Source organism: Exophiala spinifera (genome assembly GCF_000836115.1).
Source record: "Exophiala spinifera strain CBS 89968 unplaced genomic scaffold supercont1.7, whole genome shotgun sequence".
Taxonomy (NCBI): Eukaryota; Fungi; Ascomycota; class Eurotiomycetes; order Chaetothyriales; family Herpotrichiellaceae; genus Exophiala; species Exophiala spinifera.
In genome coordinates, this window is record NW_015622519.1 from 2695213 (window position 1) to 2716362 (window position 21150).

Below are 21150 nucleotides of genomic sequence, written 5' to 3' on the forward strand. Positions count from 1 at the left end.
GGCTTCATTAGCGCCCACCATACCAAAATTCAGAGCGTCTATCACCTTCACGAAAAGGTGCAGGGCACCAGTTCTTGTGGTCCGCCTGTGCCACGAACCTTCTGATTCCGCCAGGGGAAATTATCTTTGACTTCTTATCATTACTTAATAATTAGCCTGGAAGAAAATGAATCTTTTCATGTCCGCAGCAGGAAAAGCTTCCAAATACATCGGCCTTAAGTTTACCGAGGTTCGGCCCGTGGATCTGCATCCAGGCCTACTGGCAACAATTCCCACCGCGTTCAATCCCTTCGATACTCTCTCCTCGCCCTAACCTTCGGTGATGCTCAAGGAAGAGGTTATAAAGCTCTCTGATACTTCTGGTCAGGCACTAATATTTATGGATATGCGGCTCAGAGCTACCCAGCAGAAGTTGGAAAGCACAATTCGCAGGCACCGCTACCAAATGAATGCTGGATCTAGTGCCAACATGAAGTCGCTTAGAAGTCTGGCTCCCGTAACGTGACCCAAAATATCATCGAGGCACTCTCACGACTTTGATAAACGTCTAAAGATCGTTCCCTGTGGGTGGAAGCCATCTTCATAAACCAAGACGACAAAGATGCCGAAACGGCCACTCAAGCCCCTTAGATGGTCAGAATATATTCATGTACTTCATAGGTAATAATTTGGCTGTGAAAGACACTATCATGGCCGCTCATAGATATTATGTTTAGCTGCCGGTTTCACAGTCGATAATTGCTCTACGTTGGAACACGAAGAAAGAAATTAGGAAGAACCCCCGCGATTATCAATCTGTGATGCTCGCTTATCCATGTCTATATAGTGGCAAAAACCTCACATGAGGATGAAAATGAGTCTATTGACATGTCATGGAAAGCAACTAAAAGCTACCCTAATCAGTGAAGAGTATTTAGTGGCGTATAGTAAAGTAGCAACGCCGGATATAATGGAAATAACGAACTCACAAGAGGACCTCTGCGCCGATCATCATTCTGAGAAGATTTAGAGAATTTCGTTAATGTGGCCTTGAAGATTGCATCTCTAGAAAATGAGGTTTTATTTCATGGGCGTCATAGATCAGGCCTTTTATGAAGGCCGTAAACGAAGCTGTGATGACGGCTATTCAGTGCTGTAGCGCATCATGATTCTCCCTGTCTTGTGACGTATATTCATGACAAGAAGGGCTAGTTAACCCACACTGAAATAATGTTGGAGTTTAAAGTTTGGTTAAGCTTAACCAAGCATTTATCCGGACATGCTTAAGTTGCCTCCACATGCACCAGCCCTTGTCTTGTTGTTGGTGTGACATCATAGGCTTACGACGCTGTAGCTAGCAGGTTTCTGTCCCGCTCATTTTCTGGTGTTGGAAGATGATGCTTGATATTGCTTTTGTAGTCCCGAGTAGATTTAACAGGCTCTCTTTCTAAGTATCTTTATGGATCCTGAGCCTCGCTCCCCCAAGTCCATCTCGAGTCTCTAATTGAATGGACTACGTTCGGCAATGCGAATTTGGAGCAGTTATATCACAATTTCTCACAAAGCCTAGCAGTATCACATCAAGATAAAAGCCCGCTTCTGAGTGCTTCCGCTTTTAGAATTAGGCGACATGATCCCGAAGAACATCTTGAGACTATGTCAAAGTGGCGTATCAGTCAGCGCCGAGCTGGCCAAGAATCCAGCGCTGTCTGCTCATGAGGTTGTTGGACAGCTCTTTCGTCAGCATATAGAAGATGAAGAGATGGCCAAAAAGCAGGCACTGAATGGTGAAACGGAGGAAGACCTCGACCAGGCGCTCGCCTGTGGTAGGTGGGGCACTGCAAAGCCGTCCAAACTATTTCTACGAGTAAGCATTATTTCTAAGTTGCGTACTCATTTTGTGACTTTTCTTACTGAGAAGAGTGCTAGATCTTCCATGATGTCTTGTGTACACTAGAGAAGAATCCACTTACTGGAGTCTGCTCGCCATCACTTATGGGCAGTACCGGTGTGTGCCCACTTACCATCATCGCACCGATACCAGACATCTGCCGGCACATGTCCAATGTTATCGCTCGAGCAGAGGAGGAGGTCTTCCTAGCCACCAATTTCTGGATGCATTCCGAGTCTAGCATGTTGATCACCAACTCTATCAGGGAGCTTAACAGAAAAGCTGTTGCATTGAACAAACGAATCGTTGTCAAGATCATATACGACCGAGGTAGTTTGCAGCAGGTGAGTTTTCTAGAGCAGCCTGATCCTTCTCCTGTAGCTAAAGGGCATAGTTAATCAACAACCACCTCGTGGTAGAACCCAAGACGTATGCTGATCCTAATGGGCCCATTCGGCTACCGCACCCAGACGACATACCCAATATCGACCTCGAGGTGATCAATTACCACCAACCTGTATTTGGGACTTTCCACTGCAAGTACATGATTGCAGACCGAAGAATTGCTATTATTCAGAGCAACAACATCCAAGATAATGATAATCTGGAGATTATGTCTCAGTGGGAAGGGCCAATTGTGGATTCATTCTACGACATGGCCCTCATATCCTGGCACAACGCCATGCGCCCTCCCCTCCCTCGCCTGAATCGACCCGCTGCAGGACAGCCCACTCCCACATTCGACTCGCACTCTTATGCAAGTTTGTTTGATCAGAGCGGGAATTTGAAAGAAGTCTATCATTCGTGAGATCAAGACTTGCAGACTTTAATGTGCGCAGGCTTATATGTTTACAGGACGGAGACAATGCCCCATAACCATGAAAATCTGCGCGACCTGGCCAAGGACGGATCAGAGGTAAACCTGCCAATGCATACGTCAAATGATGCTCACTACGACCCGGACATAAAATCTGAAGTCTTGCGTGCTACGGCTACCATGTGTCCTGAGCACGGTGAACGGCGTATAGATGCCATCACTCGTCTTCTGAATACAACTATCCAGACGAATACTAAGGCCAGCGCACCGGACATCGCACCCGCCGATGCCATGACTCCTTTTATACCCCTTCCCAGGCACGATCCCGTCCCTATGGCCATGGTGTGCAGGGAACCGTGTGGTAAGCCAGGCAAAGGCTCGTTACACACTCCGCAGAATGAAGCATTTATGTCGGCTCTACGCCATGCCGAGCAGTCTGTTTTCATACAAACTCCAAACTTGAATGCCGAAGATCTTATTCCTGAAATCATCAAAGCATGTCGTCGCGGCGTGCATGTGGAGTATTGGTACTGTCTTGGATACAACGATGCTGGTGAGTTGCTGCCGGGTCAGGATGGTCATAACGAGATGGTTGCACACAGGCTCTACAAGGAGCTCAACGAGCAGTATCACCGATATCTGGACATCTACGCCTATGTGGCTAAGGACCAGATTCATCCGATTCACAACAAGTTCAAGAAGCGGTCATGTCATATCAAGATCATGCTTATAGATGGACACATTGCTATCCAAGGAAATGGAAACCAAGACACGCAGAGCTGGTACCATAGTCAAGAGACTAACATCATGTTTGATAGTGCGTTGATTGTGGGCAGGTGGATGGAAGGGTTGAGGCAGAATGAGAATACACACATTTACGGCAAAGTCGAAAAGGGCGGGCTTGAATCTGGATGCTGGAGGGACCCTCAAACTGGGAAACAGGCCGAAGGAGCCATTGGTGTTGATCCCGGCAAGTTTGCCTGGGCGAGGGGCTTCATTGGCGCGGTACAACGAGTCCGTGGTGTTGGTGGGTTCTAAGAGCAGGTCTACAATGTTATTCCTTTGCGCGAAAATTCCGTACTATCGATGATAATCAAAGATAGGTTTGTATATACGGGACTGTTCGTGGAACTGCGCACCTGTATGTACTGACTTGCCTATCCTGTACTTTGTCAGGGTCGAGTGACTACGTCGCTCAGGGGGCACTTCCACCCTGTGTGTCAGTACGTGTTCCTAAGCGCGGTACTGCGTACGATTTTTCAGCTCTTCTATTTCAGTGTCAAGGTCTCTTATATGTCTAGGTCCACTTGACTGCTCGATTATGTCCTCGAGCCCCGACATCATATCACCGGTTAATGTTTCGTGAGCTGGATTATTATTGAGTCTCCGCAAACATTAACTCGAAAGGCCGTGGGAGCCGAGAGGGGCCGAGATCCCGTAGTGCTCCTCGGGAGAGCCGATTCCCGAGTAGATATAAGTTATTATCTAGACGCCTCTCTACAAGTGCTAGATAAATATTACAATAGAGGCTTTAGATATATCGGCCAAGCGATATTGGCAAAGAAGCTAGAGCAATATAGTCCGACAAAGCATTCGCTCATATTGATTAACCCTAGACTGTCAGTGCAACCTACAAATTAGGAGCAATGAAACCAGTTGTAGCAATGCAGGTTGTCGTGATAGTTGGACTACTATCGTTCTGGACAACCAAGGTAAGCAAGAGAGTCTCTCTAGTATCTATAAAGACTGATCTCTCATGAAGGTCTTGTTGCGTGCCTACTGGACTCCCTTGCGTCGCATTCCGGGTCCATGTTATGCCAAGTTCACCCACCTTTGGTTGAAGAAGAACGTGATGTCTGGCCGAAGAGTGCATTATATCCACGCCATGCACCAGCTGTATGGTCCGGTGGTTCGAATAGCCCCCAATGAGATCGATATAGCCGATCCTGGATTGTTCAAACAGGTGCACAAGATTGGAGGAGGCTTTACCAAAGACGCTTGGTATCAGTCATTCCGCACCGGTACTACCCAGGATGTTTTCTCCATGATTGATGTAAAGGATCACGCTCAGAGGAGGAAGCTCCTTGCACCGTTGTGGACTAACACCGCAATTCACAATAACTGGGAGGCAGCTGTCTCTGAGAAGGTTCGGTTGGCCGTTGCGCAGATCAAGAAGGAAGCCCAATCAACGGGAGTTGTCGACATTTTCAAGTGGTGGACTTTTATGACCACTGACGTGATTTCGTTGCTGGCATTCGGCGAGTCTATGGGCATGCTTGAAAGGGGGACGGTGAGCAAGCTGCGCCTTCATTTCAATTCATCTTTACACACTGATACAGATACAGAAAAACAAGTTCATCGAGGACGTCGAACTCGCGGGTAAGGTTGGAGGATTCTGTGCAGAGATACCCTGGGCTAGAAGCCTAATGGCACTAATTCCTCTCAAGTTTGTGAGGGATTTATTGGACGTAAATGACCGCGTTCAAGCATATGGTGAGGCCGCAATGGAGAGAGCCAAGACCAAATCGGGCAAGGAGAACGTTTTTTCGAGGTTGATAGCCGAAGGCGACAGAAAAGACGGCCTCACTCGATACGAAGTCGCTTTCGAAGCTGCGGGCTTTATTGTTGCGGGATCAGGTACCACTGCAGTCTCGCTGACATACCTCGTATGGGCTGTCCTCAGCCACCCGGATGTCCAGACTCAGCTCGAAGCCGAGGTTGCACGATTACCGCAAGGATTTGATGATAGCCAGCTTGAAGAGCTACCTTATTTAAACGCAGTGATTGACGAGACGTTACGACTTTATGGGGCAGCGCCAGGCAACTTACCACGGAACCCTCCAAAAGGCGGGACAGTTATTGGTGCATACTTCATCCCAGAAGGTACTACCGTGAGCTCGCAGGCATTCACACTGCATAGGGATCCTGTTGTATACCCAGAGCCGGAGAGGTAAATTATCTCTCACCCAAACATCTTGCTTCATGTAAATGCTGAATGCTAACGCATGATCTTAGATTCGAACCAAGCCGGTGGATTGATGAGCAAGGAACGAACATCGCTGCAGTGACCGCATATGCGCCTTTTGGAGCTGGCTCAAGGACATGTATTGGGTTGCATCTAGCAAAGATGGAATTACGACATGGAGCTGCTGAGTTCTTTAAAGAATGTCGAGGAGCCCGGATAGCGCCGACTATGAAACCAGACGATATGGATATGCTCAACTTCTTCCTCATTAGTCCACGAAGTGGACGATGTGAGATTGCTTTGAATGCTCCAATTAGATAGCATGCCGCAAGCACATCAACAGTATCCTGTTGCGCCTGTGCCTTTTCCTCCGGTGGCTAGAAACCCACAGCATTCTCGGGCCCACACTTTCCTTCACGTGCCTCGGTCAATCTTTCTCTGGTGTTTTGTTGCCACAGGTTTGTATGCGATCTACAGTTAGATCGACTTGGGATATAACTCTATAGGGTGATTCACATTCTAGTGAGACACAGCGCCACCAAAATCTATCGATTCCTTTTTGCCATCAATTATCTTCGTCACCATGAGTTCTATCTAAATGCAATAAGAAGGAAGGCTTCAGTGTGCCATTAAAGCAACACAAGATAGTAAAGTTGGCAGTACCAGAAATGCAGCGCGCGCATGCCATGTACCACGCACGGCATTAGCACGGCGACTCTATTCACTGAGGAGCCTTGATTCTGATCGAGGAGGCCATATTGATTTCGCTCCAGGGGATGCTGTAAGCCCCGAAAATTGGTCGACTGTGCAGCGTTGGTATATTGTGGTCGCGTCGTTGATTTTGGTGCTCAACGCGACTTTTGCTTCGTCGAGCCCAACAGGATTTTTTGAGGTGAGGCGTCTCTTGGGCTTCCAATCGTTTCTGTGGCTGCTGAACAGCCCCCAGAGCATCGCAGATAACGTCCACGTATCGCTCGAGGCATCCAAACTCGTCACCATAGTCTCTTCCTGCTGGGGTACTGTTTCTGACCACTCTTCTGGGATCCCCAGGCGAATTTTACGGCCGACAAATCATCTTAGTCATGACCTTTACACTATACTTTGCGTTCAACTTCCTCTGGGCCCTTCACACCGATTTTTGCCGAGTTGCTCGTTGAACGATTCCTCATAGGCTCTTTTGTTATCAGCACTTTTTCAAACTCGCCAGCTGTGAATGCCGACCTTCGAGATGCTTACGACCGCCGAATCAGCCTGGCGCTTGTTGCAGTCATCACTATTGAGGGACCTGCCCTCGGTCCGATCATTTCGGCTTCCTCCGGCTAAAACCCAATTCGGGATTGAGATTTTGCGTCGTTCTGTAGCTAGCGAGAGGATCAGTTCCGTTTTTGCTGTTGCTGCCTGGGACACATCTTCCGACCATCCTTCTGGCCAAAGCACGTCGAGCAAGACGCAATAAGATCTCGGGGTATAAAAATGCCATGACAGCAGAGGAGGCCCGTGGTCGTACGCTTGGGGCAATCGTGCCAGTGGCCCTCACAAGACCTTGGGTTATCTTCTTCGAGCCCATATCTTTACTCTTCGCTGTTTGCGTGACGGTGGCTTACATACTACTGTATATGTCATTAGTGGTCTTCCCTGTGTTCTTCCAACAAAAGCAAGACTGGAACAACAGATTATGCGAGCTTCCTCTCCTAAGTATCATGGCCGGTAGCTCTCTGGGGTTTATTGCCATCTCTTGTCAATCGATATAGGAGAGAAAGGAGACTCTCAAAGGCTGGCAACATGTTCCTGAAAACAGCCTGACCGTCACTATCGCTGTTGGCATTTTGCTACCAATTTGCGTGTTCCGGTTTGCTTGATGCGGCAAATACAAATACAACCAATTCCCTAGGGTCGTGGTTACCCTCACGTCGATGTTTCTGGTGTCAGGAGATAATTAACCTCGCTCAGAAGCCTCCGGGAGTTCACCAGCTGTTTTTGACTACCTCCCACTCCCTGGCGAGCCAACGTGGAGCTTGCTTGTACCAAAAGAATTTAAGCCCCATCTTTGTGAAGTCTTGTTCCTCCCAGTACCTAATCTCTGGGAATTTTTCCGCCATCTGGATAAACAGTCGCGACCCTATCGTTGTGAGACTGGCCTTCAGTGTCGTGCTCACGCTCCATGCGTCGACCGCGACCAGCCATACCCACAATAAAGTATCTCTCTCTACACCTGATGGAGGCGGGGCTACCTGCGGAAGAACCTCGGAAAGAGTCCACGCGGCTTGCTCGTATGGACAAACGAAGTGCCTGACTCTCGTGTGTGCATTCACCCTGTATCTAAGCAAGGCAAGGCTTACGAGCTTGGCCAAGAGACTTGCCTTCTGTGGGACGAACAAGTCAGGAGCTTTGTTCAGTAAGCGTTCTGTAGCCTGTTGCCGCCGCTTCTCGTTCGGTAACAAGCGTTCTTCTTGTGCCACTTTGAGGACGACGTCCATCGAGGTCTTACACATTGAGCCATGTAAGAACATGTCTCGGAACGAGACTGGTTGTGAGCGCCAGCCGTCACTGGTGCTACATTCATATAGCTGTGGACGTATCACCATAGGCTCTATCGACGAGCTGGGGATAGAAACATTTTCAGTAGTAGCGCTAGACAGCTGCTGGAATGTCACAAGGATATCCCGCAAACCGAGTTCCGAGGTGATGTTTTGGGGACCTCCGCGCGCCGTTACCATTTGGCCAAGCTGTCGCCAATGAATAGTGGCAGCATAATCATCACCGACCCCTTTATCAAAGATCTAGAATTGTTAGCACCAATTAATATTGTCAGTTGGGATAGCGCACGCCAAGGAACAAAATGGTTAGAATAGCACAATCGTCTGCCACGGCATTTGGTTGCTGCAGGTGGAGTCGCAGCTTCCGGATAGCCTGGCCACGATGGTACAATATGCCTGGAGAGAGCACCTTGAAACCATTCGGACTAGAGTCTGTGACAACCATAGTATGAGTGGCTGCGAGAACGCAAGTAACGGCATGAGTAACCTCGGCTGAGTAAGCCATTGCCACGACGAGCTTGCGCCACCAGTTGCTGGTTCCATATGCTGAGCTGATAGCGTCTCCTGACGGGAAAAGATAGCTGGTTACTGAGAGAGCAGTATTAGAAGATTTATCCGGCTCATCCTGGCAGGACTCACAGTATTCAAAAGCCACCGCTTGTACACCGTCGTTTGTCCCGGGCACACACTCAAAGGGATCATTGCGGAACCCTCGACTGAGCTGCCACGGATCGTAAAAATCAATCGCGCCGCCATTGAGCAACAATAGCTCCATGTTCCATGTATCTCGAGCTGGGACATTTTGATTCTTAGACAGTTCGAGTCTCTGACGTGGAGTCTTAATGTGCTCTCGGCGTTGGCGTCGATGGTGGGACATGGCTGCGGCATGTGCTCTGGCGTGCGAGTCTAGGAGTTCCTTGTCGCGCGTGGAGCATCGTGGATCCTGGAGAATGAATTTGAATCTGTTCATATCGTGGTGGTTCCTATCGCTATTGCAGAGGTAGTGATTCCAGGTGAGGAATTTGCACCCTGTAAGAGCTTTGAAAAAGGTACCCTCAGATCTGAAAAGCGTAAAGAATAACAGTGGAGTTTTTCCGATTTCTAACTTCTCGTGCCTGACTAAATTTCTCGGCTATGTAATCAGAAACCGATCATGTGACCGTGTCCGACCTTTTTAGGCAGTTGTTACAGCTAGCTTTACCGACCTCGGATAATGGAGGCATGTGAACACTATTGATCATTAGTCGGTAGATTAGTGGGAACTACTAATCTTAATACTTTCCTTTAAGTGAGCCTCAGCTGATCGTTACACACCGGATATACTATGCATCCAACGAATTGATTAATCTCAGCAACAGCGGTCAAATGCAGTTCTCGCTACTATATGGAGGAGAGCTAAAGGTTTTGTCGGGTTCGCTGATCACCACGTCTCTGAAACGGGTGTCCAGTCCCTTTGATGGACTGGGGATGCCGCGTCCAATCTCCATCATCGATCCGAAACGCAGTCCCGTGAATGTCCTCAGCAACTCAAAGGGCTACACAGGCCGCTGCATTCGTCCCGTAAAAAGGGGTGGGCAGGCAGGCTATGACCACATTGTGCTCATGACATCTGCCTCGAAGTGCCTCACAGGAGTATTTGAAAAGTAATATACAACAGCACCGAAAGTGAACGACGATACTAGGAGGATTGATAATTGATAGTCAAATGAAAAGCCGGTCATTCTATATATCTATTATCTTCAGTTGTGAAGTGGGCCCCATTAGCGTTTGTGGAAAGTCCCAGCCGTTTTTTCTGACTATATACACCTCTAGAAACAGTGGTCTTGACACATCAAAGCTCGATATTTATAAACAAAATGGGTAGTGGTGATAGCACAACGCATTTCCAGCGTCCAGAGATATCCATAATAGTAATGACGGTACTGAGTGTGGCAGCCGCGATGTCCCTTAAAGGACCATGGATATATTTCATCACAAAGAGTATTCCACTTTGCTGGAATATCGATTACATACTGAAACTTATCTTGCTCAAACAGGATCTGCTTTGTCGCGATTAGCTGGATCAGCGCACCTCCTTTCTGCGGAGCGGCTTCGCTCAGGCGGCTGCGCTGGGCAGCAAGAGAATTTAGCTCTTCACCCGAAAAGATGCCGTCGCAACAATCCGCCCCTGCTTGACCTAGGAAGAGCACGTTTTGTCCCTCTCCAACCCGAAACAGATGGAATTCGAGGTTGACAGACTAACACATGCTACTATAGTATTTTGCCATGAAGACATGCTCAGAGAGTGCCATCACAGCAAAATCGTCGACCCAACCTCCCGTTTTTTACAAGAGGGCGATTTCAATCAGTATGATACCTGAAGATCCTCTACCCTACGCTTTAATAGCCCAGCAAGGATCGCTTGAATGCCGACTACAAACCCTAACCCGACAGTTATCGTGGACATTTTCCGTGGATGTACCCACCCTATATTACCTTCATGCGCACTTGCGATTAATAACACAAAGTCCCAGCAGCCATGAAGTAGTACCACCACCCCCAGAATTTGGAGCCGTGTTGTCGGTATATCTCGTACATCCCTTGCCAGCACATTGACGACGACAAGCGCTGCACTTATAACATGTCCAGGAAGTCCAATAATCGTTCTTTCGAGTATCGTGATGCCAAGTTTGAAAAGACTTCCACTGTTCTTGTATGAGCTGTACACAAAAGCAATGTTCTCAGTAGTTGCAAAGCCAAGAGCAGCTGCGGTTGGGACAATTAGATAACCTCGGTCGTGGGCAATGGTGCCGTATTTGGAAGCGCACATCAGTGCCAGATATTTGAAGCCCTCTTCGGGCACGCTGGCCATTCCGAAGGCGAAGATGACCAGGAAGACTCTGTAGGACCATCGCCTGGACATTTCCCGCCGGTTCGCACGATGAGCTGGGTCTTTGATCTCGTCTTCCGCCATAGCGAATTCCTTAATGTATTCCTTTGCATCATTGCGGAAAATGATCAGTGCAAGGAGATATGAGAGGACTCCTTGAATGGTCATGGCTACAGCTATGCAAATTGTGCCAGTGATGATGTAGGTCCAGATGAGAGTGCCGGTGTCTGTGCTATCATCTGTCTTCTGGCTTTCCCACCTCCAGAGAAGTGCACTGGGCAAAATGAGGATGCACAGTATGACTGGAAAGATGAGAGGATCTGTCAAGGACCTGGTTGACCCTATGGTGATGGAGGAATGGTGTTGTCGCTGATTAGTCTGTTGGTTTGGACGTAAGCGTGCTTTAAAAGTTAGAATACTTTCTCATAGGCTGACAATAACCCTCTCGAAACGGAAAAGCAAACTGTTCGTGTTAGATCTAGTTTCGAGGGCGAACAGGAATATATATCAAGCAAACGTGCTCTCGATCCGACACGGATCCACTTGAGTACAAGAGTGCAGAACCTCCCTCCTCAACCCGAGTTCGTGATCGTGATCGTATTCGTAAATGGATCCGCCCATGATGTGATAGTGTCCGCGTTAAGCCTGAGAGCCCATTCATCTGAAACAAAGGAGACGTGAGAGATCAGCTTGCTTATTTTATGCATTTGACCGATCAGAAAGCGCCCCTCAACCTATACTGTCGAACTCGTTCTTGGGCAAGTGTAACCAAGCCTTTCGTTTCGTCGTCCGTAATATCGGCCAATTTGCTTCTCACCAGCTCGTCTACAAGAAGGCCTCCATAACTCCGAGCCCACCAAACTTGATGACCAAATTTCTGACAGAGAACACCCCAGTACATTAACAACAGAAGTGCAGTAGTATCCTCAGCTATGACGGCTTTGATAAATTCGTCTCCAGCCATGTTAAGCCACCCCAAGGTATACCCGCTGTGGCTTTCATCTGCACATTTGGCAAAACACTCTCGAAGCATTGACAGAGCGTTCTTACAGGTTTCCCATAAAGATATCTGACTAACACGGTGCTCGTATAACTCATTAACAGTTGATGTAATCCTAGCCTCGTTACAGTCCCCAATTTTCGACAAGGTACTTTCAATTTCTGGATCAACCGCTGTTGATGGCAGCTCCTTAAAAGGCTTGAGTCGGTTTATGCATGGCGAGTTTGTGACATATTCAGGCTTTCGCTCAACAATAGCCGAAACGCCTTGTAGAAGCGCAAAGTGCGTGACCGTGCTTTCCAGAATGCCATTTCCAGAAAAGTATGTCGTGCTATCTGTATTGGGCAGGCAACTAGAGGCGTTGTTCAGTCGGGCTTGAGATGAAGCCAGCGTGAGAACCATAAACATGAGTGAGAATGCAAGCATTGGCTCGATGGTTTCGGGAAGGGGATTGTCTAAGTGGCGCCTGAAAGCGCTAATCGAGCTTGTCTGGTATTCTAGCGCAGCGTAGATATAGTTGCCATCGTTGTATGTTGCGGCAATCTCGAATGCAGTCACAGCGAAAATTCCGTCAAGTAGAAAGTCAAAGTGCAGAGCCATGGCGGGTACTTTTGTGTGCCAGAAATAATCGTCCTCGGCGACTGGGGTGCACATGCTCTTGTAGGTATTGGTGGAATATCTGTTCATGAGGTGAAGTTCAAGGAACCGCTTGTCAAGATCAGTCGGAAATGCTGGTGGCTCTTCCTCAGAAGGGCGAGAATCATGTCTGGTTAAGCTGCTTGGTACCTGTCCATCTACCACAGGAAGAGTGAGTTGCTTCGATTTTGTTTTAGTATCGCGTGAAACAGAAGATCGAACAGTTGCGGGATCGATAGCATATACGCATGTGGTCCCTCGGGTTCGACATGGATTATAAGGTGGGCCATCTTCTGTACACCGAACATGCCGTTGTTTACAGGTCACACAACCTGCACGTGACTTCGTGTGTGAGCGTCGTGGAGCCATTGCAAAAGAACGAAACTTTGCTCGCAGGAATGAGCGATTCTGGTCGCGGCTTCACGACCGCTAAGAAATTGAATGTCAATGACGGAGCTACTGCAGTTCGTTCTCTATGCAGGATCTAATTGTTGATTGAAGAAGGAGGAAAACATTCGGAAGGAAAGGAAAGGTCATAAATTGTTGTTGACGAGTACGAACACGAACACGAACAAGTACAAGATTAACTTTGTCCCCACTAATGCCGAACTTAAATTTCCGGCTAAGGCCGTGTAAAGGGCGGATCATGATTAACGAGTACGAACACGTACACGAATACGAATACGTATACGAAAATCCTGCAAAAATCCACTTTTATTGAGACTGAACTTGATTTTCCGGCTAAGGCCGTGTAAGGGGAGACACAGAAAGATCTTTTTCGTCAACTTTCGACCATTGTCATCTGCATGGATATATAAACCTTACTTATAGTTGATGAGTGGTGAAAATGTCGAATCTCAGTGTGGACACAGTAAGGCGTCGAAATATCCACTTATATCAGGTTCTCGCCTCCATGATAATGCCAGAGGTTGTTTTATACAACGCTTAGTTCTAGGCGATGTTTGGGGGCTAAACAGGATATATTGACGAGTCTGACCTCCCTCTCTTGGAGAGAGATCTCTATCTATTATATGGGCAAAAGATTACTGACGATGTTCCTCCACCGAGACAAGGAAAGCGATAGACGAAAAGCCGAAGAGTTGCTAAACGGTATCATCGTTTCACCAACAAGAACGATCATCTTTATCTTGGTCCAGAGAAATCACGGCCTATTCGACACAAATAAAGTCATCGGCTCAGGCCCTTTAACTGCCTGCGATATTATCGGTAGGCAGCAAAAATCAGCTCGTCAGATGGATGTGCGTGACACCTAATAGGTAGATTTCGTAGGTGGCGTGCAATATCATGTCCAGATACGATGCGTCCATGAGACCCAAGCTTCTTCATTATCGGCTTGAGTAATGCGCCGTTGCGAGATAGCTGGTGTCTTTGATTATCGCCGCGGACGAGACATATACAGTAAGGTAGAGAAGGAGCAATTGAATCATCGGTATGCCTACCAGGATGCTGATGGCCTATTCCCAGTAGATTGTCAACTTTTGCGCTTACTGCAGACCGATACCAGCCACTGTGATTCTCCTCCCATAAAGATCAAACGACCTCAGCGCTAAGAGAGTAAAAGTACAAATCACAGCAACATCTTTCTCTGGAAACAATTCATCTTGCGCCTCACCAACCAAATGGAAATTATCAAACGATGGTAAACATTGACAATACGCTTTATGGTCACCCTTTGCGGGAATGCTCGAAAATCTCCTAGAATCTCTAGCTACTTTACTTCATATCTGACATCTTTGGTCGGTTCAATAATGGCACCATAATTTGTTTCCAAGTCTCCACATTGAGGTAGTATAATATCCGAGTCAAAGAGCAACACAGCAAGCATGACTTTGAGCTGTAGCAACACGAAACCAGAGCATGGGCAGCCTCTCGGACCTGTCAGGAATGGAAGATACTGACAGTGATTCTCCATGGCGTTCCTGCGTTGGCCAAGCCATCTGTCCGGACAAAACTGACTGGCGTCTGAACCCCAGACTTGCGTATCATAATGTAGCAAACGGATAGATGACAAAATCTGAGTCCCTTGAGGTAGAACGACGGGCTCGCCGGTTTTTGTTTGAATGACGATCGGTTTCGTCACTATTCGAGCCGTCGTGGACACAGGAGGGTGGAGGCGAAGTAGCTCGGTGACAACCGCATCCATGAAAGGGATTGTGCAGATGTCGTCATATGTGAGATTCGATGAGCTACTCGCCTTGCCATGGAGCTCTTTTCTGAGCCTTTTCACAAGCTCCGGATGCTGGCTTAGTTGGTAAATTGCCCAAAACAAGATCAATTCGGATCCTTCAAGCCCAAAAGTGTAGACTTGACGCGCCTGGGACAGCACATCGTCTGTAAATGGGTTCTCTTTTGTTCCACCAGACTCCTGAGAAATCTTTTGTAGGAAGCTACGTCGGCTTTCTCCAAGTTTCTTTTCGGAAGGGCTCTCAAAGTGTTTCACCAAGAATTCTTTGATCACATCGTCGATATCGTGTCGAAGTTTGCTTTCGATTGCGTCTGGCTCTCGAAAGGGCTTGGCGCGGAGACAGTTTCTCAGAGCATGCCAATATAGGTGAGTGGCATTACCAACAATATTGAGAAAACGCGGAAGAGGACTGAGGAGTTGGTCGGACGACGATGATGCATCATCTACTCCGATTGCCACATACCACACTGTATCGAGTGCATACTCTCTCAATACTTTTCGAAGGTCGGGACCGGTCATGCCATCGAGCATTCTCAGAACGTACCGTTGAGCAATGTCGAAGATGCCCTCGTACGACTCCCTTAGCGATGCATGGTTATAAAAGTCGATCAGCAAGCTCCTTCTCCAACGTCGCCAATCATCACCATCTGCTGTAATGGCGATATCACCCGCAACCCGGTGCAAGATTCCGAAAGGGCCGTTGCGCTGAGGCCCAACGCGAGTAATGCTGTCGGCATTGGTGACGAATATCTGGTGAAATATAGAAGGATCTCGAACATAAATTAGAGGGAAGGTGCCGACCCATGATCCAGACACCCCCGCGTCTTCAGCGGCATTAAAGAATTTGGTCATGATGGTCGTGAAGATCTTGCCCTTAAACATGGTGGGCAGAATGCCTACGATTGGATAGCCCCATACCTGAGGTACGTTAGGAAGAGACGGCCAAAGTAGATTTGTTATCCAAGCCCATATCTTAGACCAGATATGTGCGAAAACCGGCTGCCACGGCAGGTTGGACTGAAACGTCATGGTGAAATTGGGAGATAAATTGAAGGCTTCAATCCAGTTCCATACAGTCATGTTTCAGTTACCTCATTGAGACTTATATGTTCGGTCATTAGGGGTCCCTGCACAAGAGCGACTATTTTGGCAATGAACAGCCCTGTTGTATATTTGGAATCAAAGTCGTGAATCTCGACTAAGCGTACATAGGCCATGCAAGTAAGATGAAGGCCTCAACTGAACATGCATAAAACTCTTAACCAAGCAAGGCTACTGCTTATATTGTGGATCTGAACAGACCTGCCCAAGTACGTAAATAATGCACGACTTGGAGTCCTGGCAGTACGATTGTTAAACGACTTGTCTGGAGACTACCCTTAGCTCATAACTGTGTTTAAAGCGGAATAAAGGGACTTGTTCAGTGGACAACACTCTTGGGCTAGTGGCAGGGCTGTTTGAGTAATTTGCGCTACGATAGGTAATGTCGTCGTCAGAAAGCGATTGATTGTTGAACGCAGTAAGCGAATAGTCTTATTCTCACTAAGATAACCTGTACTTCGACACCGCCACTGCATGTCAATTGCATCTATATAATGATCTGGCGTGAGTTGTGTAAGTTCACATCTTAGAACTGAACCGCCATCAGCCCCTCCACGTTGTAGGTCAGGATGCTATTATATCTCGCCATCATCTTCATTTTCACGGCCGCTGTCGGCCTTTATGTCGTCTACAGATTGCTACTGCCCAAGCCTCTATCCGGTATTCCCTATAATACTGAGTCTGCAAAGCGCCTTCTGGGTGATATACCTGGGTTGATGTCAGAGATGTCAGGGAGAGGAGATTTCGTGGCCTGGCTAATCGAAGAAAACCTCAAATCTGGTTCAATGATTAACCAGATCTTTCTCCGTCCATTTTCGAAGCCATTCGTTGTTTTGGCAGATCATCGAGAGGCTCGAGACATACAGATGAACCGTACTAAAGAGTTTGACCGGACCGACGACATTCTCTATATTTTCGGTCCATTGATGAGGTCGAATCAGCTGGTACTTAAGACCGGCCCAGAGTGGAAGCTTCACCGGCGACTCGTACAGGATACGATGTCGCCAGCCTTTCTGCATCGTGTGGTCGCTCCGAGTATGTACGCCAGCAGTCTCCGCTTCATCGAACGCTGGAAAGCCAAAGCGGCCGTCGCAAATGGTCGTCCATTTGAAGCCAGAGAGGATATTTCCCTAGCCACACTTGACGCTGCCTTCGCATTCACTTTCGGGCCTGACTTTCCTCACCAAGCCACGAAACCTGAAATTGAAGGACTGGACTACTCTTGCATTGAGTATTGCCAGTCTCCCGACGAGCCGATAAAGTTCGCTTCACCCAGTCAGGAGCAGGAGGTGCATTCCATACTAAAGCTGGTAGAAAAAGTGGGAACAGTTCAATCAAGCCCGTCACCATGGTTGAAATGGAAGCTTATCGCAAACAGTCTCTCATTCAGGAGGTGTCAAAGTACAAAAGACGCCTGCATCCGGCGTGAAATTGAGAAAGCTATGGAGCGCCGAATACACAAACCATCGTCGACAGATGACTCATGGATCAAGAATACAGTTGAACTTGTTATTAACAGAGAAGAAAACCTGGCCAGAAATGATGGTAGGGAGCCGGACTTCTTCTCCCCAATGATCCTGGATGAGGTAAGTAGCTGCACAAATTAGTCCCAACTGTCACTCACTGACCCTCCAGCTCTATGGCTTTCTCGTCGCAGGCCACGATACCACAAGCACAACACTGGATTGGGGCGTAAAGCTCCTGGCAGATCACCCGGCCGCGCAATCGCGTCTTCGAGGCTCGCTACAAGCCACGTTTGCAAGTGCCCTGAGAGATGACCGCTTGCCCACCATTCACGAGATAATAGAGACATCAGTCCCTTACCTGGACGCCGTTATTGAGGAAATACTCCGGGTCGGGCGAACTGTCCCCATTGGGTCTCGCCAGGCAACGCAGGACACCGTGCTCCTGGGCTATGCTATTCCAAAGGACACGACGGTATTGTACCTCAATCATGGCCGCAGCTATTTCCTCCCAGCCGGCGAAATCGATGAGAGTCGCCGCAGTCCACAGTCACAAGAGGAAAAGCGAAATGGCAACGCTCCGTCGTGGGATGCAAGTGACGCGTCTCTTTTCCGGCCAGAGCGCTGGTTGAAGAAGACCTCTAGCAGCAGTTCTGGGAAGCCACAGAAGGACGATGATTTCGTCTTTAATAGTCAGGCCGGGCCAATCAACACTTTCGGACTGGGGCTTCGCGGTTGCTTTGGCCGGAGATTGGCCTATGTTGAGCTCAGAATCATGCTAGTCATGATGATCTGGAATCTAGAATTACTTAGGTGTCCGGCTGAGCTTTCCGGCTATGCTTCGAAACTTGTGCACACGGGCAAGCCGCAGCAGTGTTTTGTGCGGCTCAACGCCGTCAAAAACGGAGAGCTATAGATGATCCTTGCCAAGCGTATATACGCCGTATAGGCACTTTCAGGTTGGTTTTGGTTAGCGTATCCCACAGCATTGCGTTGGCTGTGGCGCGCTGCTCAGAGAATTAAGGCTGGACGCCTTGGGGAGACTTACGTATCTATACGAGGTGGGCCATAGCGAAACTCTAGGAGGCAGACACAACACCTAAACTTTGCCCCCAGGAACAGCCGTCATCTGACATGTGTGACTGGAGTTAACAAATCTACTGTACCACCAAAAATACACTTAGGTACCGTGACTAGCTTAACAGGATGTATCGCGGCAGCGGTTATGCGGCCGGTCTGTAGGACACTAGATACATACATGGTCGCATGTAGCAGCTATAGGCCTAAGGGATGACTGAGTCTAATTCTTCTGTATTTTCTTTTTCTCGAGTAGAGACACATTTAATTGTGCTAGCCATCCCCCCCTTTGGCCCCCGACTCGACCGCCTCGCCTCCGTGTCTCTGGAAGGAACCCTAGTCTGATATTGCGAACTAATAGAGAGATTTGCTAAATTCTTCACTGAAACATAGACGGTCACCTGTTAGGAGAGAGCCTATTCAAGGTGTATTATCGGCTCACGTCAGACCGACCGACCAAAATCTTGCATACTCAGTTTCTAGATTCGGACACACCACTCAGTTCCCGAAAGGTTAACTGCCTAGTATTCACTTCGCTGTGTTGGTCATAATAGAAACTTTACATATGTAACTATTTCCGAGGCAGAAAATTTGGTTAAAGTAGCAAGACCTTTATTGCACGAGGGTTCGAGAGAGGGAGATAGAGACGGATTTATTGAGTTTAGAAAGTCGAACAGTACCTTAACATGAGAGAGAGCTAGACCAACCACCTCCCCTCATGCCTCTGTGCTTAACTAGGGCGCTGAGCAAGCCTCTATCACCTCCTTGGCTGTACCAACTTGTATCCTGCAACAGCTTTTGCGAAAGAGGCGGAGTACTAGCCTTCGAGGTCAGTAAATTTTGTTAAAAGTCAAGGCTAGTCAATCATCGTTAGCGTGTCTCTATTTTCTCACTGACGCTGTTCCAAGAAGCTGACTATTCAGTAGCACCCCAATGGACCCGAAGCATTGTCGAAGAGAGACCATAGAGGGCAAATGGAGAAATTATCCAGAGCTAGAATCACGATAACCTTAATCAGAGGTCTTAACGAGGCTAACTAGGACGATGTCAGAAATTTCGCGCGTAAGCAACGTTTCCTGATAAGGTTTGTTCATTCTACCTGCTTTTCTTCCTCTTTACCGTTCGTGAGAGCGTATTTGACGCTTTTATTACAATCCCGGGGTGTTCTTATTCTCCATTCGCTAACATTGAAGTTATTTAACATGTTCAAGCCGATCCAAAGTACTACTGTTTACGGCGACGCAGACTGGGTAGCATATCTCCTGGGTCGGCCAGAATATCCTTCAAGCCTTTACAACATCATCCGAGCACACCACGCCAAGCATGGGAATGGTAAATGGAATAGAATTGTTGACATTGGCAGTGGGATCGGCGTTGCTCTTACAGGTTTCGCGGAAGATTTCGAAGTACTACACGTTTCAGATCCCAGTGCCTCCAATTTACACAAGGCATGCCGCTTTCTAACTACGTGGATGCAATGCCATGGAGCTAAAGCAACGTTGGAATTTTCCCAATCAGAAGGGGAATTCGCCGACCAACTAGTGGGTTACAGCAGCTCGGACATGGTGATTTGCGCAGTTGCCGCGCACTTCATGGATCCTGATGGACTGGTGCAATCAGCCTCGAATATGCTACGACCAGGTGGCACCTTGGCAATATTCACCTATATGCACCCCTCATTCCCGAACCAATCCCGAGCATTTACAGAGGCGTACCTCGACTCGCTTATGAGTTCAATCATCTCGAGCAGTCGCGACAATTCGAAGGCCAGCAGCGTGCTGTGGCAGGCAATGTCAAGAATGTATTGTGGCGGGGGTGGACAAGACAACGTCCCGCTGCCAGCAAAACTCTTGACCAAACGCCACCGATATCATATCAACGCGAGCCAGGGGGAGATGACCTGCCAAGGCAAAGCGTTGAAGTACCTTCCGGCGGGAGTCGACCTGCCACCGGTCAGGATATCGCCTTCCGAAAAGATCATTGCTTTGGAAAGCGGCGAGGACGCCGGCGGAGATGGCTGGACCTTCGAGATGAACAAGAAGTCTCTCTTTGATTTTATTGCAACGGTAGGGAAGCCAATCGGTGAAGAAGACAACGAAGAGGTATTGGCCAGCTATGCGACGTTCGGTAAGATTTTTGACGAGGAGTGTCCATCTGGGTTCACCCTCGCTCGGTGGCCATGCAAAATTGCAATTGGCACCCGGAAGTGATAGAGAAAAGGCATGACTTCGTTATTGTGCATAAGCATAATGTAACTGAAGCTAGTCAAGAACCTCTTCATTTTGTACACGTGTCCCGGTACGACACACTTCGTTTCCGGAGCCGATCCCTCGCCGAAACGGGGCTCCTCAGTGAGCCTACAGCTAACGACCGTTGAACCTGTTGTTGAATCGGTTGTTGAATCGGTTGTTGAATACACTGCTGACATGCTAGCCGAATACGCTGTTGAATACGCTGCTGATCTGCTAGCCGAATACGCTGTTGAATACGCTGCTGATCTGCTAGCCGAATACGCTGTTGAATACGCTGTTGAATACGCTGTTGAATACGCTGTTGAATACGCTGTTGAATACGCTGTTGAATACGCTGTTGAATACGCTGTTGAATAC

General features: G+C 48.1%; 8 protein-coding genes across 8 annotated transcripts; 4 read left to right on the top strand and 4 right to left on the bottom strand.

Annotated features, from left to right (window-relative positions):
• Positions 1-1609: 1609 nt before the first annotated feature.
• PV08_09995 (uncharacterized protein) lies at positions 1610-3725 on the top strand (the record flags this gene model as incomplete). Its single annotated transcript, XM_016384310.1, has 4 exons — positions 1610-1846; positions 1909-2214; positions 2265-2674; positions 2726-3725. 4 exons carry the CDS (start codon positions 1610-1612, stop codon positions 3723-3725), a joined length of 1953 nt encoding a protein of 650 aa, XP_016232933.1.
• Positions 3726-4333: 608 nt separating this feature from the next.
• Positions 4334-5973, top strand: PV08_09996 (uncharacterized protein; the record flags this gene model as incomplete). Its single annotated transcript, XM_016384311.1, has 4 exons — positions 4334-4399; positions 4450-4977; positions 5033-5637; positions 5703-5973. 4 exons carry the CDS (start codon positions 4334-4336, stop codon positions 5971-5973), a joined length of 1470 nt encoding a protein of 489 aa, XP_016232934.1.
• Positions 5974-7616: 1643 nt separating this feature from the next.
• Positions 7617-9066, bottom strand: PV08_09997 (uncharacterized protein; the record flags this gene model as incomplete). The annotated part of the gene is made up of 3 exons (XM_016384312.1): positions 7617-8432; positions 8479-8777; positions 8829-9066. The coding sequence occupies 3 exons, from the start codon at positions 9064-9066 to the stop codon at positions 7617-7619; spliced, it is 1353 nt and encodes a 450-aa protein (XP_016232935.1).
• A 931-nt stretch (positions 9067-9997) lies between these two features.
• PV08_09998 (uncharacterized protein) lies at positions 9998-11226 on the bottom strand (the record flags this gene model as incomplete). Its single annotated transcript, XM_016384313.1, has 2 exons — positions 9998-10426; positions 10765-11226. The coding sequence occupies 2 exons, from the start codon at positions 11224-11226 to the stop codon at positions 9998-10000; spliced, it is 891 nt and encodes a 296-aa protein (XP_016232936.1).
• Positions 11227-11773: 547 nt separating this feature from the next.
• Positions 11774-12658, bottom strand: PV08_09999 (uncharacterized protein; the record flags this gene model as incomplete). Its single annotated transcript, XM_016384314.1, has 1 exon — positions 11774-12658. One exon carries the CDS (start codon positions 12656-12658, stop codon positions 11774-11776), a length of 885 nt encoding a protein of 294 aa, XP_016232937.1.
• A 1765-nt stretch (positions 12659-14423) lies between these two features.
• PV08_10000 (uncharacterized protein) lies at positions 14424-15782 on the bottom strand (the record flags this gene model as incomplete). The annotated part of the gene is made up of 1 exon (XM_016384315.1): positions 14424-15782. The coding sequence occupies one exon, from the start codon at positions 15780-15782 to the stop codon at positions 14424-14426; it is 1359 nt and encodes a 452-aa protein (XP_016232938.1).
• Positions 15783-16570: 788 nt separating this feature from the next.
• Positions 16571-18380, top strand: PV08_10001 (uncharacterized protein; the record flags this gene model as incomplete). Its single annotated transcript, XM_016384316.1, has 2 exons — positions 16571-17587; positions 17637-18380. The coding sequence occupies 2 exons, from the start codon at positions 16571-16573 to the stop codon at positions 18378-18380; spliced, it is 1761 nt and encodes a 586-aa protein (XP_016232939.1).
• A 1363-nt stretch (positions 18381-19743) lies between these two features.
• PV08_10002 (uncharacterized protein) lies at positions 19744-20751 on the top strand (the record flags this gene model as incomplete). Its single annotated transcript, XM_016384317.1, has 1 exon — positions 19744-20751. The coding sequence occupies one exon, from the start codon at positions 19744-19746 to the stop codon at positions 20749-20751; it is 1008 nt and encodes a 335-aa protein (XP_016232940.1).
• Positions 20752-21150: the final 399 nt, after the last annotated feature.